The sequence below is a fragment of the Leptinotarsa decemlineata genome, unplaced genomic scaffold (genome assembly GCF_025532065.1).
Source record: "Leptinotarsa decemlineata unplaced genomic scaffold, Ldec_3_MD MMD2_tig00026294_RagTag_RagTag, whole genome shotgun sequence".
Lineage (NCBI taxonomy): Eukaryota > Metazoa > Arthropoda > Insecta > Coleoptera > Chrysomelidae > Leptinotarsa > Leptinotarsa decemlineata.
In genome coordinates this window covers 3,201,567-3,218,300 of record NW_027412674.1, presented here as the reverse complement: position 1 = coordinate 3,218,300, position 16,734 = coordinate 3,201,567, and the positions used below count along the sequence as shown (strand labels likewise).

The 16,734-nt window shown below is 33.9% G+C and overlaps 1 protein-coding gene across 5 annotated transcripts in view; it reads left to right on the top strand.

Annotated features, from left to right (window-relative positions):
* pdm3 (POU-domain protein pdm3) overlaps positions 1–15,405 on the top strand; it is a 360,484-nt gene extending 345,079 nt beyond the window's left edge. For 3 of the 5 annotated variants that reach the window (XM_074180183.1, XM_074180185.1, XM_074180182.1), the window contains 2 exons: positions 52–197; positions 9,997–15,405. In XM_074180183.1, the coding sequence (XP_074036284.1) occupies positions 52–197; positions 9,997–10,121 (271 nt within the window). In that variant the 3' untranslated portion in view covers positions 10,122–15,405. The remainder of the gene's footprint in view (positions 1–51; positions 198–9,996) is intronic. The other 2 variants (XM_074180186.1, XM_074180184.1) reach the window with 1 other exon arrangement.
* The last annotated feature ends 1,329 nt before the right edge of the window (positions 15,406–16,734 follow it).

Genomic DNA, 16,734 nt, shown 5'->3' with positions numbered 1-16,734 from the left:
TCTATTAGAATTCCTTGCTAACTGTTCGAGTTGGAAGATGATTTTGCGAAGTTTTTCCAGGTATAAAAGTGGACAGAATCACCTGACTGACTTCATAGGAATTGAACCATCTAAAAAAAGGAAAAGAAGAACTTCATTCACTCCGCAAGCTTTGGAATTACTTAACGCCCATTTTGAACGGAATACCCACCCATCAGGTTTGTTGAATTTAATGTTTGCCGCTTCCAATCACAGTAATGAGAATCAGTTGTTATGAGAATCTTATCGATATTTATATTGAGAGGTTATTAAGAGAATATCAATAATACCCTCTCAAATAATATGAACTGTTTTCAAACAATTGATTATTTTCCAAAATGAGAATAATTTAAGCTTCTACGAGTAGATTTTTTTTTATTTTCTACATACTCGTATTTTGAAGACTATGTTGATTGGGGACTTTTATTTTTAACTGATACGTACAGTATAATGATTTTTTGTGTTATTCACGTTTGTGACTTTCATTCGATAGCACTTCTTGGTGCTTAAGTAGGGGAGACCGGGTACAAAAGTAACGCTTTGTACTTTTACTTTGATTTCTGGGTGGATGTTACTGTTGTTATCAAATTAATATAACCATGTATAAATTCAGTCTATGTAATTCACACTATTAACTCGATTTATTATATTATGATGTGTTTTATATGAATAACATTAATTGAAAAAAAAAACGTTAGTTGTTACTTTTGACCACGTAGGCAGGTCGAAAGTAACAAGACTAGGGGTTGGTAATGGATCCAATATTCTACATGGTAAATCAACAATAATCATAATAATAAAACAAATCAACTTCTGTATTTTGAATTTTCAAAAATTATATATTAAAAAAAACAAATCAATAAAAAGTATTCTTAGTTTAAGTAATGAGATTAATTAAGTATGATGTTAATCATTCTTTTAAACTCAAACTTGTATAACTCAGTCATTATTCTCTCACTCAGAATCGCAATTATGGCACGCATAATTCTTATCATCACCCACGCACTCCACGTGGGACCACATTTGACATTCAATACATTGTATACACTTTTCATTTGGTCGACTATTGCCAAAAGTTTCTAAACAGACAAGACAAAAGCAATCTTCGTCGTCAGATTTATTTTCCTTTTCTTTTGGTGCCTTTTTGTCATTTTTCCTTTTCCCTTTTCTTTTGCATATATCATTTTCTCTTACCTTCTCTAGTATTAGTTTGCAGTACCGTTTTCTTGGCTTTATTTCGTTGTTGGTGTTCTTGTTCGATTAAGTTTTTTTCCGGAGTATCCATCAGAATTGCAGTCTTACGTTTTTTACGACCTTTATTTGTTTCAGTCCTCGGACCCGCTTGTGGTAAAGGTCTAAGATCTTTGGGTGAGAAATTATACAGCTGGGTAGAAGTTGTATTATGCAGCTCGCTATGTCCTACCACTGGTGATTTGGATCTTTGACCAAAAATTGAGTTAGCTAACAGAGGATCAGTGTCAGCAGAGATCGGGTCCAGTATATTTTGAACAACCGGTGGTTTGTCATTATTGTTTGACAAATCAGTGCTATCTCTATGGTGAACAGATAGGTTAATTGATGTTGGAAGAAAATCAGCTGTAGTACTTGGATCAACTTGAATGGATGCTATTGCGTCAGAACTAGTCAACACATCATTTGGCGGAATTTGTCTGTTAACTTGTAACGGCCGGTCAGTCACAGTCATTAGCGTAGTCAATAGCAGAAACATATTCCTATCAAATGGACTTGTGCCGGTACAGGTAGATCCAGCAATTGCATTTCTATTAGTGACTGAAAGGGAAAATGCTTCTCTAACAATCTCAGGAATGTAATGAATAATCATCGTTCGACCAGGATGATTTCGCATCCAGTTGTCTGTAGCGGTGTTTATCATTTTCTTAAGTGGTCCAAATACTGCTCTATCCAAAGGCTGAAGTTTGTGTGTGCAATGGAGTGGGAACGATAGAAGTACTATTCCATTTCCTTTACCAACATCTAGAGCTTGAATCGATATATGCGATGCATGGTTGTCGAGCAATAACAAGCATTTTTGATGGGCTCAACTTGTCTTTTAAAATGTTGTAGAAACAGTAAAAATTATGCATCCTGCATCCATCCACTAGCATTGCCAGCTCCAACACAACCAATAGGACTCTCGCGTATCATGTGGTCTCGGAATCGTTTCAGTGGGAATACGAAAAAAGACGGGATGTGTCCTCCTTGAGCATTGATGGCAACAGCAACAGTTACTAACCTTCCACGCTCTGCACCCACTTGTTTAATTCCTTTTTGAGCTACAATTTTTCTAGGTTTTTGGACAGTACTCACCCCTGTCTCGTCCATATTCCAGATATCCTTTGGCTCGAATTGGTATCTATTCATTACCTCAGCAAGTTAACAAAAAATGTACTCACATTATGCTCGTTGAAACTTGAAGCCCGCGACAGACGTGTTGCCTGAGGACATATAAAAGGCAGGCTCGGTTGTCGTTTTAAAAATCCCGTCAATCATTCCTTACCCGCTGTTCGACTATCGTGCCACTTTTCAGGAAATGTTTTTTCATTTTCAATCGCTAACTCGTAGGCCACTTTACGTACTTCAGATGGAGATAGCCCAAACTACACTGCAGAGCACTCAATTAAATAGTCGCGTAGATTACTTTCCTCATTGTTAATAAAAACACGGTTGACGCAACGGTAGCCCACAACTGCGCTAGTATTTCCTGCTTTTAGTTTTTTTATAAATGTATATAATGTTACATGGCAAGCATTATATTTTTTGCCAGGCCTCTAGTTTTTGCACCATCTTTAAAATGCTCTTCAGCAGCTTTTTGATACACTTCCGTGTCGGTAGTTCCTCGTTCAGTAGTTCTTATGCGTTGTTGCGGCATTCTGTTGAAGTAAAGACACACATTAAATATGATAGATAATTAAATAATTACGGGGACAAAAGTACCATGTTACTTTTGTACCCATGTTTTTCGGAAAGAATGTCACATTGGATAGTGGTGCTAGATTGGTATTTGTTATTTGCATGTTGTCAGTGAAGGGTCAAATTATTCATTTCACACAAATATTCATTTTCATAGCGATTCGTCGAAATTATTACTCATCAATGATTCGCTGCTGTCGTTATCTTGTGAGATACCCACGTCTGGTTCCTTCACTAAAAACAATACATCTTTTTCGAGCGATACTGCTTTCTTCTTGGGTACTTTTCTCATGCTGGTGATAAAAATATCAGATGTTATGAGGAGCAAGTGAGGGACATCTTCGTTCGTTGCAGTACGTGATATCTTGCGTTTTGCCTTTTATAGAGCATACATTTGATAGCTCTCCACATATATTTCATATCCACTTGATTTGGTTTGTGGAATTATTTTGAAGCGTTTTATTATATCAATATTAACACCAGGTATTTTTGCTGATATATCTAGATTATTGAAAAAGCGCCTTGCAGTATTTCCGTCATTAGTACTTGCAAAACCGGGCTTTGGTTTATCTACCAATAAACATAACTCATGTCGGACGTGATTTTGAATATCTTTTTTTGTAGTCGCTACAATTTGCTTGTTTTTCTCTCCACGGGCCTGCCATATCTTCAACGGTAGTTTATATGCAAGGTGTAGTAGACATTCGAAAAACCGTATCCATGCATGAAGCACAGGTAGGCCAAGTTGCAATCTACTTGTGTCCAGCTCGGTTGCAAAATAGATTTTTTTTAATATTATCAAAATATTTGCATGTGAGACCACAGATAAAACATCTTTGTGTTGATGTAGTTTCCGTGGGTGCATTACACACTTTGCCGTCAACCATTGTGCGTAGCAATTTGAAATTTACCTCAATATGGGTGTTATTGAATTCATATGTCAGTGGCCGCAATTGCTGTATTCGTGCATCTATATATTCTCTTTCCCATCTGGATAATTCTTGGGTTTCATGTTGGAACTGAAATCTTATTGGTCTACAGTACCGTGTTGTGTTCTGCCAAATAATAATTTCCTGTTGTTCTGAGGTTTTTTCCGATATAAGTCTAATAGGTACCAGAGAGAAAATGAAAATATTTGCATCTCTGGCATTTAGATCACTGTCGAAATTTTGTTTATATTCTGCTTGTGCTGATCTATCAAAACCCCACTTACAAATTAAAATCAATTTCTGAAAGGTCTTGCTACTCAAAACTGCGTGCTGAGCATCCAGGAGGCGTGAAGCGGTATGATTGAGAAGAACTTGCAGTTGTACTTCGGCAGAAGTATCTGTTACTATAATGCTGTCTTTATTAGGATAACATTCCTTTTTCGCCGCTTGGATCTTCTTATAAGATAGAAATATCTCCTTATCTTGCTCTCTTATTATATTATTTTGGTGTCTTGTCAGTTCAGCTTCAACATACATAGCCAGAACATCTGCTCCTGTGAGTTGTCGCTTTTTGGGTACACTATAAGACTTGAAAGCAGTTGTACTCCTTCCCTCGCGTCGGAGTTGTTTGGGCAAAGAACGAAATTTTTTCATGAAGTGCAGGTAAATCTTGCCTTTGACACTTCGTATGCACTTCGACGAAATTTTTCAAAGCACTCACTCTTCTAATTTTGAATAACCATCAGAACCATTCATTTTATTGAATAATTCCCTTCTAGTTATACATATTTCTGAGGAACCCGCTCCTAGAAATAACAAAAAACGATATTTCTCAAACTGACAATTGGTATTGTTAATTTTAAATGATATTTTCTTTAAATAGAGCAAATACGTGCAACATTTTTATTGTAATTATGTGATTACATGCTACAAAGATCATTTGGAAATGATAATTGGAAACATGATTTGCTCTAATTACAACTAAAATCATAATTGAACTTTGAATTATTAAAAAAAATTAATCCTCTTAGTGATTTTGGTAATACTTTCAAAATTGCTTGCATATCAAATAATCTATTATCATGAGTCAATAGACTAACCTGTGTATAAAGACTCCATGTCAAAATCAAATTTACGATGCAATGGTTTGACAACTTACACAGCTGGAAAAATAGCTAACGGCAAATCAAGTTGAACAGAACGCCTGCTAGATCTGGGCTCCAGATCTAGCAGGCGTATTGTCTCGCATGCAGACACTATTCAACTTTATTTGACTCCGATTGCTTGTTTTCCTTTTTGGAGTTCCTGCCAACAATTAGTATATTTGGCCCCAGTGTGCGGCGGTAAAGCGGTGTTCGTCCATTGGATAAATATAGAGAGCATTTGTTACTTTCGACACGTTGTTACTTTTGTACCCGGTCTCCCCTATACTTTTGTTTCGACCTTTTGCATGAAAACAACCGATTTGGTCACACAAAGACAGATTCCTGTATTAGTAGTAATGAGTAAACGTCTTGAATGCAAGAAGTCAAAACCGGTTCCCTAACAATACTATTAGGTTATTTCAAAAAAGTTTTTTGTGTTTTTATGAATCTAATTTAAACTGTGATATCTGAATTCAATCTGAATAAATGGGGATTCGATGAGTCGACGACGGCAATTTTTGCCTGGTCCTGATTGGCGAAGGTTCAACTGGTGACAAAGTTATCGAAGTGCTTGGAAAGCTGAAAAGAGAGAAAAATTTGAAATTTGGATTGAAATAAACAGTACTTGTAATCCACTATATGAAACTTTTGGTGTAGTAACAAATATTACTGGATTTTATTCTTAACACCAAACCGTTTTTTTTAACACCTCGACACCTGTTTCAATCACCAAGTCATAAATTATTATTTCCAGAGGAACTAATTCTGTTATGGAAATCATACCTGAAGCTTCACCCTCCTGCGGTCAGCAACTACTCCCCTATTTTTTTCAATGGCATGGGGGGTCGAGTAATACTTCATTTGAAAGGTCTTTTGTCCCTTTATTTATTCTGTGTTTTTTTCGAAATTAGTTCATTTATTATTCAGAAATTGAATGTTGAACGATTTATTGAAGAAAAAACAGAAAATTCGCTGTAGTTCATTTTAATGAAAAAATCAACAAAAAATATCAATGGCAATACAATCCATGGATAATGTGTTCAAAATGACCTCCAACAAGTTTCATACCTAATACAGTTTACTTTCGAAAGCGTTCCTTACATTATTGAAGATGTCCGGAGTCAGAAATCGGCATTTCCGAACTATTCTCTGTGGCATGTCTTCTAGATTTGTGAAATTCATTTACTTTGCAGTTAACGTATTGAAATGGACAATACTGTTAGTTTTTTCTGCACTAGTAGTTCTTGTTGAATCTAGTTGTCGCAGAACAAAACGTAGATAGTTGTCCACAGTCACTTCTTCACGAATTATTATTCAGTCATCCTTGTTCACTGTGTTCCAACATGGTTTATTCCACTGAAGAAATAGAAATTGTTGCAACCTATTATCGAAATAATGAATTTGATAAAGCTGCTGCGAATCATCCAGATAACAATACTTAAATAGTTAATGGGTATGTTTCAAACCTCAGGTTCTGTTCACAACAGAAAACGTAAAGTATCTCGTCCTGTCAGAAATGACGGAGTTGAATTTGCAGTTTCAGGACATGTACAAATGGATAATCGACAATCTATCAGACAAGTAGCTAGAGCAGTGGTTCTTAAATAGTCATGCGGTACCATTTGACAAAATTTCTGTCAGGTCATGGACCACCAAGTTGGTTAATTAGTTTGTAGTTAATATAGAGTACATTACGATAACTACAAATAAATACAGTACAGTAAATAAATGGAATGGTTGTTCTAATTCATCTATAAATAAAATACGCATAAAATTATTTAATGTCCTTTAGTCATTAGGTAGAATCTGTAACTCTAACAAAAATTGTTAATGCGATTTCTGTGATTGAATACTCTTTACTGAATTCTGAATCCTTGGTTCAGTGTTACTTAAACTCAAACGCATATCATCGGTGCAACTTCAAATTTGCCGACCTTGGCAGTAGAAGGTACAATTTATTCAGTTGCGCAAAAAAAATTAGCAAAATGTATTTGAAATTTGGACTCGCAGAACTGATCCAACAACTATTTGTTTTCCTTGTTAGTTAAAATATTTTAACTTCCTCTCTTAGTTCGTACAATCTCAATAACATGTTTCCTTTGTAAAGCCAAGACACTTCCGTGTGGAAAAGCAAAGTTTCATGCTCAGAGTTCATATCAGAACATAATTGTTTGAAGAGACGAGTATTGAGTGTATTCTTTTCAATGAAATTTATTAATTTTTTAGCTATTTTCATCGTCAAAGCAAAGCATTCTGTAAGCGTCTTGGCAGCTAGTACTTGACGATGAATAACGCAGTGTGTCGTAATTGCAAACGGATTTTTGGTTTTTATCAATGCTGCAAGACCAGAGCGACAACCAAGCATAGCAGGAGCACCGTCCGAACAAAATCCCGCAAGCCGTTCCCACATAAGTCCATGTTTTTCCATATATTGACTTATTGAATTCATAACATCTGCACATTGACTCTTCGTTTCAAGTTCTTGAGGAAATAGTAACTCTTCTTCAAACATTTTAGCGATGGGTTGTATTGTATCGTGTCGACTCGTCTAACATATTTATTATGGGATGCTTCCAGGGACCACCAGTGGTACACGGACCACCGGTTAAGAACCACTGAGCTAGAGCGTCTGGTGTATCAGCTACTCGTGTTTTTCGGATTTTGAAAGTCTACAAATTCCATCCTTTCAAAATGACACTTCTTCAGGAATTTAACGAAGATGGTCCTGATATTCGACTTCAGTTTTGTGGGTGTTCAGCGAGAAATTGACAAATAACCCAAACCTATTATACAATAATGTTGAATGGTGAAGTGAATAGGCATAATTGTCGTTACTGGAGCGATGTGAATCCTCATTTGGTGATGTAAACACATTCACAAACTCCACAAAAACTGAATGTCTGGGCCGGCATTTTTGGTAATCATATTATTTTACCATTCTTCATTGAAAGTAATCTCAGTGGAGACACATACTTAAATCTATTCCGATACTGCGTGGATCCTATGATTACCTACACAAATTTCAGAAAATGATGACAATTTAGTAGAAAATGAAATAACATTCCAGCAGGATGGTGCACCCCCACATTTTATTTTCGGTGAGATTTTTTTTGAGTTTTTGGATGAACGTTTTCCAATGCATTGGATCGGCAGAAGGGGTCCAGTTGAATGGCCAGCTGAATCACCTGATCTCACATCGATGGACTTCTTTCTGTGGGGACATCTGAAGTCGAAAGTGGACTCTACTAAGCCAACAAAACTAGAAGACCTGCGACAGAGAATTGTCCGGGAATGCCTATTGCTAACTCCGGACATCTTGAATAATGTACGGAACGCTTTCGAAAGTAGACTGTATTAAGTTATGGAACTAGGTGGAGGTCGTGTGGAACAATGTATTCGTTGTTTTTGTTTCCACTGATAATATTTTTTGTTGATTTTCTCATTAAAATGAACGACAGCAAATTCTCTGTTTTTTCTTAAATAAAACGTTCAACATTTAATTTCTCAATAACAAATGAACCAATTTCGAAAAAAATTACAGACGTAATAGAGGGACAAAAGACCTTTCAAATGGTGTATCACTCGACCCCCCATGCTATAAAAAAAATAGGGAGGGAAGTTACTGACCGCAGGAGAGTGATGTTTTGGGTATGATTTCCATATCAAAATTAGTCCCTCTAGAAATTAAAATTGAAGTGTTCTTTGAAATTTTTGAGTACACGTCCGTTTCTGACTTATAGGGGCTGGGGTCGAGTTTTCGTTGGAACGCCCTGTATACCTCGACACAGAAAAATAAATATTTACTTATGATGCACTGTTTGGAACCTTTGGTGTAGTAATGAATATTACTGGAGTTTTTTCCCAACACCAAATCGTTATTTTTAAAACCTCGACACGTGTTTCGATCACCAAGTGATCATTTTCAAAGAGGAAGATTAAAACTCATCTTCCCCATTGAAAATGATCACTTGGTGATCGAAACACGTGTCGAGGTGTTAAAAATAACGATTTGGTGTTGGGAAAAAATCCAGTAATATTTAAAATAAATATTTATTAAAATTATGAAGCTACAGAAATACATGACACTTAAATGGACAAAACTTTTTAAACAACCTTTAAAATGTTGAAATATTGGCTTTACTAAAATAGCGTGTATCTGTTTGTCCTTGGATCTTGGACTTCATCGTTTATATGGGATTTCCAAACATGTGAAAATCCCTTTTTTCAATCCCGTCTTTTTTCCAATGGGGAATGTTCCTCAATTTGGGTTATTACAGCAAATGCAAGTTTGAACATAATGAAGTTGAGTTTGATTCATGAATTTTTCAAATTCACTTCAAAAATTATTCAAATTGATGTTTCAAATGTTGGGTTTCAATTTTTAAAGGGATTTGTTTCTAATTCACAGCGCCTATATCAAGTTGAAATAATTTATACGTACCTTGATATTCTACTTTAAAAAAGAAAAATTATCTTTATGAATCAACAATTAAGGCAAAATATAAATTATGGTTCAATACCACCTCCACAAGCCACATGAATAACAGTTGTTCTGCTATTTATTTATATAGAGGAAGATAGGTTAGGTGCACAAAAACTCATATGTCACAGAATGTCTCGGAACTCGGAACATAAGTAAACAGAACAGCATGCCTCTGAAATATGTCATCTTTGTTTGTCTCATACAGGTAACAGATTCATTGTCCTTTATTAGCTATAACCGATGTTGCCAAATGGTGAAATACAAACGAATCCCTTTAAATAGTGAATGCATTTCATTCCTCTTTTTTAAGTATATAAATAATTTTTTAAAGAAAAAGGTTGAAAAGATAAGTTTAAAATGCGTTGTTTTAGAGCTCTTTTATGAAAACTACTTGATTTTCGTCAGGAGAAATATTCCCCATTGTATTGATTAATAATGGAAGCTACAATAATGGTCTTATGGTATTGTTCAATTTATTTTAACATTCCAGGTACCGAAATAACCGGTCTGGCTCATCAATTAGGATACGAAAGAGAAGTTATACGAATTTGGTTTTGTAATAAAAGGCAAGCCCTGAAAAATACTGTACGTATGATGTCCAAAGGCATGGTCTAAATCTGTGATGTATCCAATACGAAACTTGTAAATACTCCGCAATGAAGAAACTGAATGTAAATTAATTTTTTTATTATTAGATTTAAGATTTTGGAAATGTTCCATAGCAATTCCCCTAATTTTCCATAAATGTATACGATTCAAAATGTATATAGCTGTTAGTTATTGTAACAAATCCCATTTGTTGTATACGATAGTCACTTGTGAAATAACAAATAATGATTGAAAAGTATGTTCTTATCAAGAAAGAGAACATTCATGATTTTGTAGTTTATGAGGCAAACATCATTTTCGACTTTCACTTTTCCCAATATGAAGTGTTGCCGGTGGTTTTTCTCAAATACTTCCCAACTTCATGAATTTCATATTTAATGTAGTTACTCAACTTCTTTTTCTGAAGTACAAAATCATTCATAAACATTGTTCTCTATATTTTGATCATATAGGATGATTTCATAGTATTGAGTATAATTTCTACTTCTGCAAGATAATCAACTGACGTTAATATGTACTGATTTCGAAATTTCAATAATGTTTGAATGTGGTAATATATCAAAATGAAGTATTTAAATTCAATTGACGAGAAGCTATCTGATGTTTTCATATAAGAAATTAAAAATGCAATTATGAGTCTTTACAGCTATTGTCCTTCGCCTGTGGAAATTTCTTTGGACGCCACATAGTTATTACTTGATTCGTAATATCACTAGTCATTTAGGAACGGGCCCCTTTCTATAGTTTAATTATAGCTTATAAATTTCCCAATCAATAAGAAATGTGTAATAACTTCTCGCTGAACTTTTTGCTTACAATGGCGTTAATACAATTCAAATTTCATTTCAGGCACCCCTTATTTGAAGGCAAAGCATAAACAAAGGACATTTAAAAATAATAAATTCTATATGTAGGATAAATTATATGCATACTCAGGTAATTCTTCAAGAAAATCACTGATTTTCTTTGATTGGTTAATCTAGAATGTGGAAGAACCAATGAATTTTGGGAATATTCAAAAATATAATCGATAATGCATATACTAACTCGATATTACACAATATACTGCTGCATAATAAGCAGTTATTCGGGAGTTATAAAGTAAAGAATGAATGTTAGAAAATCGTTCACAAAATTATTCAAAAGCATATATCAGACGTTACTAGGTTGTTAGCATAAGTGGTTAGTTCTACGAATCAACCACTATCTGAACGTTGGTTCGATCCCAACTGTGGGATGATCGATGATCACTACGTATCGTCTGAGTCATGCTAGAAATCGCAAAAAGGTACGATCTTGTTGATCCTCAAATTATTCAAGTTCCGACTTATGAGGGTTGTTTTTTGTAAGGAGGCGATAGCTCGTTAACGGAAAAACACATTTCAAACAAAACTTCAAAAATTCAAAGTCAAGACATCCCTTGTGAAAACTTGATAGTGAGGAAGATGTTTCTCAAAATGTACTCAAATGAAAGTGTTAGTGCAAGTAGGTAGCATGTGAAAACAAAATCGTAGCAACTATTCATTGGTTTATTATTTATGTTATTCACAATTTATAGGATTTAGACTCTTATCTTCTCACGATTGAGGTAAACCAAGAGAATCGATGTTTTAATGTAGATTGTGTTTGGAAATGGAAGTCAGATGCATGAAGGATATTCTTTAAAAATCATCCGCCAATATCGCATTTAACGGTTAATTGCATTGAAAAAATATTCGAGCTCTTAATGAAACCAGTGTTGAAAGAAAATCCACTTTCAACTCTCCTGGAGGTCACTTTTCATGTCTTTTGTTGAAAATAGTTTCCAGACTTCTTCATAAGCATGCATTTTATCCGTAACATCAATTTGGTAACAAAAATAACCTATAATGATTTTGTTCGCGATTGCAATTAAGTTAAGGCAGTGATAGCATTCTCTGATATAAATATTTGGTCTATTATACGTATCGTCTTCCCTAATGAGGCATTTCATTTGATTGGTACCAATAATAAACAAAAGTGCCGTTCACAAACTGCGATTCAAAATCCGTATTGGATAATGAAAGTGCATACACAACATTCCTAAAAGCTTAATGTGCAGGCTAGTACAGTGGGTTCTCGAATTATTGGAACCTATTTCTTTACCTAACGGAACATTGGATGGGGAACAATATTCAGCTGAACTTCCTATTTCAGCGGTATTGTTTCCGAATACAAAAGTGATTCACATGCACAGAATTCAGTTAAACCATAATGGTGAACATATACATAGTGCACGTCGACTTCGTTAATACCACTGTCAAATACTTTTTATACGATGATTATTTCTCAAAAATTGAATAAATACTGTTGTTTTTGCTAATTTAGTTCTATTACCATTAATTGTCAACTGACAAAGTATTTGTATTGTATTCGATATTGAAAATCTATCGATTGAATTATCGCAAGGACGCTTTGCTAGGATGAAGGGAAGGGGATTGAATGATGAGCAAATGACATTCAGAAAATGTAAATCAAGCGTTTTCCTGAAATATTTCTGTGGAAGAGTTGATATAATTCATCCATTAGTTCTGGAAAGCACTTCAAAATACCTATGAATTATCGCTCTGATGAAAAGTTCAATTTTTTTATATTCTAATATTAAAAAAATTTATTCCAACATCATCAAAGCATACAGAATATTCCAATGATTTTTTCATTCTCTTTTCAATTGACACCAAAGTGCCCCAGCTATATCAGTTTGCTGCATTAGTGTTAAGCATTTAATGTGAAATAAAACTAATAATCATCTTATTATCAGTCAATCAATCAATATTTATTTTCAGTTTTGGCTCACATGTAGGTATTGGAATTGTCAATTGGCAGGTGAATTAGTACATTAAAATAAATAAAAATTTACATAAAAAAAATATAAAGGTTAAAATATACTCACACTGAAATTTACATCACACATAGGTAATCACATATGAATTTTTATAAAATCACATATACTATAAAAACAATTTTCCATTAAAAAGGTATTCAACTTATCTTTGAATGAAGACAATTTATTTGTATACTTCAATTCTTCTGGGAGATTGTTGAATATTTTGAGGCCAAAATGATAGGGATGAATATCCGAATTGCGAATAAAAATGTTCTTATTTTTGAAAACATGGACACACGTTTCGAAAATGAAGAGACATGGAAGCGTCAAAACACGAAATGTTTTGAAAATAGCTCTACACGATTATGTGTTAGAAACTCTCGCGATACATCTCAAAATACATTTTTGGACAATGGAAATATCTTTCGCACCTGGAGCATTGCCCCATAGGCAAATGCCATATCTGAGTCTCGATTCGACTTGGGCATGATCTGTTTAAAAATATATTCAACATCTGTTTAAAATCTGTTTTTCCGTTAATAAACATTCACCATTTGTTTCACTTCTTAAACAGATCGTAAATTGATAAAGAAATATTTTAAAGAATTCAGTTGGAAGATAATTGTTGGCAATGGAATTTCCAAGAGAGATTCATAGATACTCTCAAAAACCTAACCTCTGCACATGTATTCTGCATATTAATTTCACCAATTTCAGCTTCAAAATCATATATATTTCTTTGGCGACAGTGAAATCTTAACATCTGAGTTTTTTGAATGTTGAAAAATAGGTTCCTACTATTGAAAAAGATGAAACTGCATGAATTCTGTTCGTTTCTGTTTTTATCCGTTAATCAGCTGTCGCCCCCATACGAACGACAACTCTCAGAAGTTGAGAAACTTGTGCGAGCTAAGAACTAACGAGGTCTCACCTTACGAACATAAAGAAAGATGAAAGATGAAAAATTTTGGTCTATGAAGACCAAATTTATATTCAGATCCATTTTCTCTGATGATATGACAGATTATTCAACATTTGTCAAAAATTTTCATTTTTCATCGGTCTTTATATTTGCAAATTCATGTGATTTCATTTTCAAACTTTATTTTGGCGAGTTATTTTCATATGTTCTTTTAATTAATTGTTTGCATCCATTTTTTAATTTTAGATATTCTTGAAAAAGGAAATAAAACATTCCGGAAGCTCGAAATCAATAAATAGTAATTTTTTATAGCCTTTCGATATTAACTACTGAACTCAAATAACCAAATGAAGTAGAAACTATATATTACATATTAAAATATAATAAATTTTTCAAACACAGTTCTTATCCACGCTTCAAACCATTGCAGGAAAACATGAGTATTTCTAAGTAAATCATGTCAAAAATCAAAGTAAAAAGAATTGAGCACTGACCTAGTGGAGACTGAAGCTTGAGTCATCATTAGCAAAAATTTTCAAATGCATATAAATATGCATTGACAAAATGGCAAAAGTTACCCTTTCTACTATTGTGATCTCGATCCGATTGAACTAACCTGGCAGAAGTTGAAAATTATGTAGTAGTCAAAAATAATATTTTCGAATTTGAGATGAGAAAATCATTTTTATGGAATTAAAAATGACATTATCTCAATTACGTTTAATATACACAGTCAAGCTGTAACAAGTTATGGTGTTTTGAGTTTCATATACTACTCACTGGTACTACGTTAATGAAAAATAAGCGTATTTGATCGCACTACGTTATTGCATTTGGTAATGTAACGTACGATTTTTTACACTTAAATTTTATGCCTTGTGAATACTATTTTCAATTGTATTGTGAATTTTAAGGGTTCCAATTCTTATTCTTCATGTACGATTTTTAATTTACGTTTATGACCTATTTTTTAATATTCACCACAAAATAACAAGTATATGTGCACTTCTTATATTTTTACATAATATACCATTTCTGTTCCTTTTTCTACATTTAGATGTCATAATATGTTTCCAATTGTTGTCTATTCAAATAATTTATCTTCATTTAGTTATAACAATGCCTTTGGCTATTGAAAAATATTTGAATCAGAGAAGTTTTCATAAATGCTACTAAATGTGTCTTAAATCGTGGAAAATATTTTTATTCGAATTATATTTTCTATAAGAGGGTAGAAGGTTATAGAATAATGATATTATTCATGGCATCCAATGAAACTTTGCTCCATGTATCATTGCATTTGCAATATTTGGTTGGGATAACCACCGACAGACCGGCTTCGGAGTCCTAGCTCTTCATCACAATCGGGATGGTCATTTCAGACGGAGTGAACCCTGAACATCTCGAACAAACAAAATTGATTCCTGCAGTTGATTCAGTAGGATGTACCACTGCGCCACCTGCAGACAAAGTCCGGAAGCAACTCCACTAACACATTCTCCGGCGAGGGAGTTGGAATAATATACTGGAATAATATATATGGAATAATATACTCGGGAGAGTTGGCATCCAAGTTCTGGTAAAAATACCAAACTCTTGGGCCTCTTGTGAGACTTGTGACTTTGTAGCTACGGGTGGCAGGTATCTGAGGGAACAACAACATCTTACCCAGCTAATGACGCGCAGAAAGCTGAAGTAAAACCACCGGGCACCTGTGCAACGTCTTCCTTTTGGAATATTCGTCGCTAGTAATTTCATATTTATGAAAAGCTGAAATTATTTCATTTGGTCGGGATGACACAGACAGACCTGTTTCGGAGTACTAGCTCCTAGTAAGTGTCGGGTGGGTCATATATTGTATTGAACAATCATGCTTTAGAGATATATTGAAGCATTGCTTGTCAATATCTAAACTTTCTGCTCGGAAGGAATTATATTGCGATAGATTTGTTTGCGTAATTTGTTACAAAAATATAAATAATAGAAATAAAGAATAGGATCAAATGAGCATTATTTGAAAATGAACCAGTAAGAATCATTTCCTTATTTTCCTTGATATTGTGAATGATCTCTTTGTCTCTCTTAATTTATTGATCTCATTGTATATACATTGTGTAAATAAACCAAGTAGGAGATTTTTATATTTCTCTGAAAGAAACCAAAGTTCCTATTAAAATGTAAGTATGTGTTTGTAAATATAGAAATGTCTTATTGGTAATTTAAGAGAAGGAAGTCAGAAGTAAATATTATTAAATATTGTGGATTATTATTAGCACACCTTGTAATATATTATAGTGTGTGGCTGATGAATTGTACTTGTTCGTATCTGTAGATGTAATGAAAAATAAATGATCTTTTATGTGGAGTTTGAAGTTTCAATGGATCAGAATACTTACTAGATTCCTGAAAATTGTTTATCTATGCTACACCAACCAGCCGTATAGAAATTTGTTGACATAACGTTACATCAACACAAAATCAATTTTTGTAGTGATTGTTTCAATATTTATTGTAGATGAATGATATTCTACAATGATAAAGCTTTTTGAGTTGTTTGTTATGAAACGCTTATTTTTGATGTATCACGTCAATTTTTCTTTATCGGTATATATTTCAATAAAAAATCCATATAATGAAAATTGTTATATAAGTCAATTCATTGCAATATTTTTTGCGACTCACTCCATACTCTATATTACTACTGTATCAGTGACTGTATACTCTATAGAGCCAACCATTTATAATTTGTGGTGTTGAAAAGCGTGTCATTAGGACAGAACTTGTGTAAACATTGTTTATTGTTTATTTACTTATTTACCGTCGCATCGGCCACTCGAGTCATTAGCGACTTG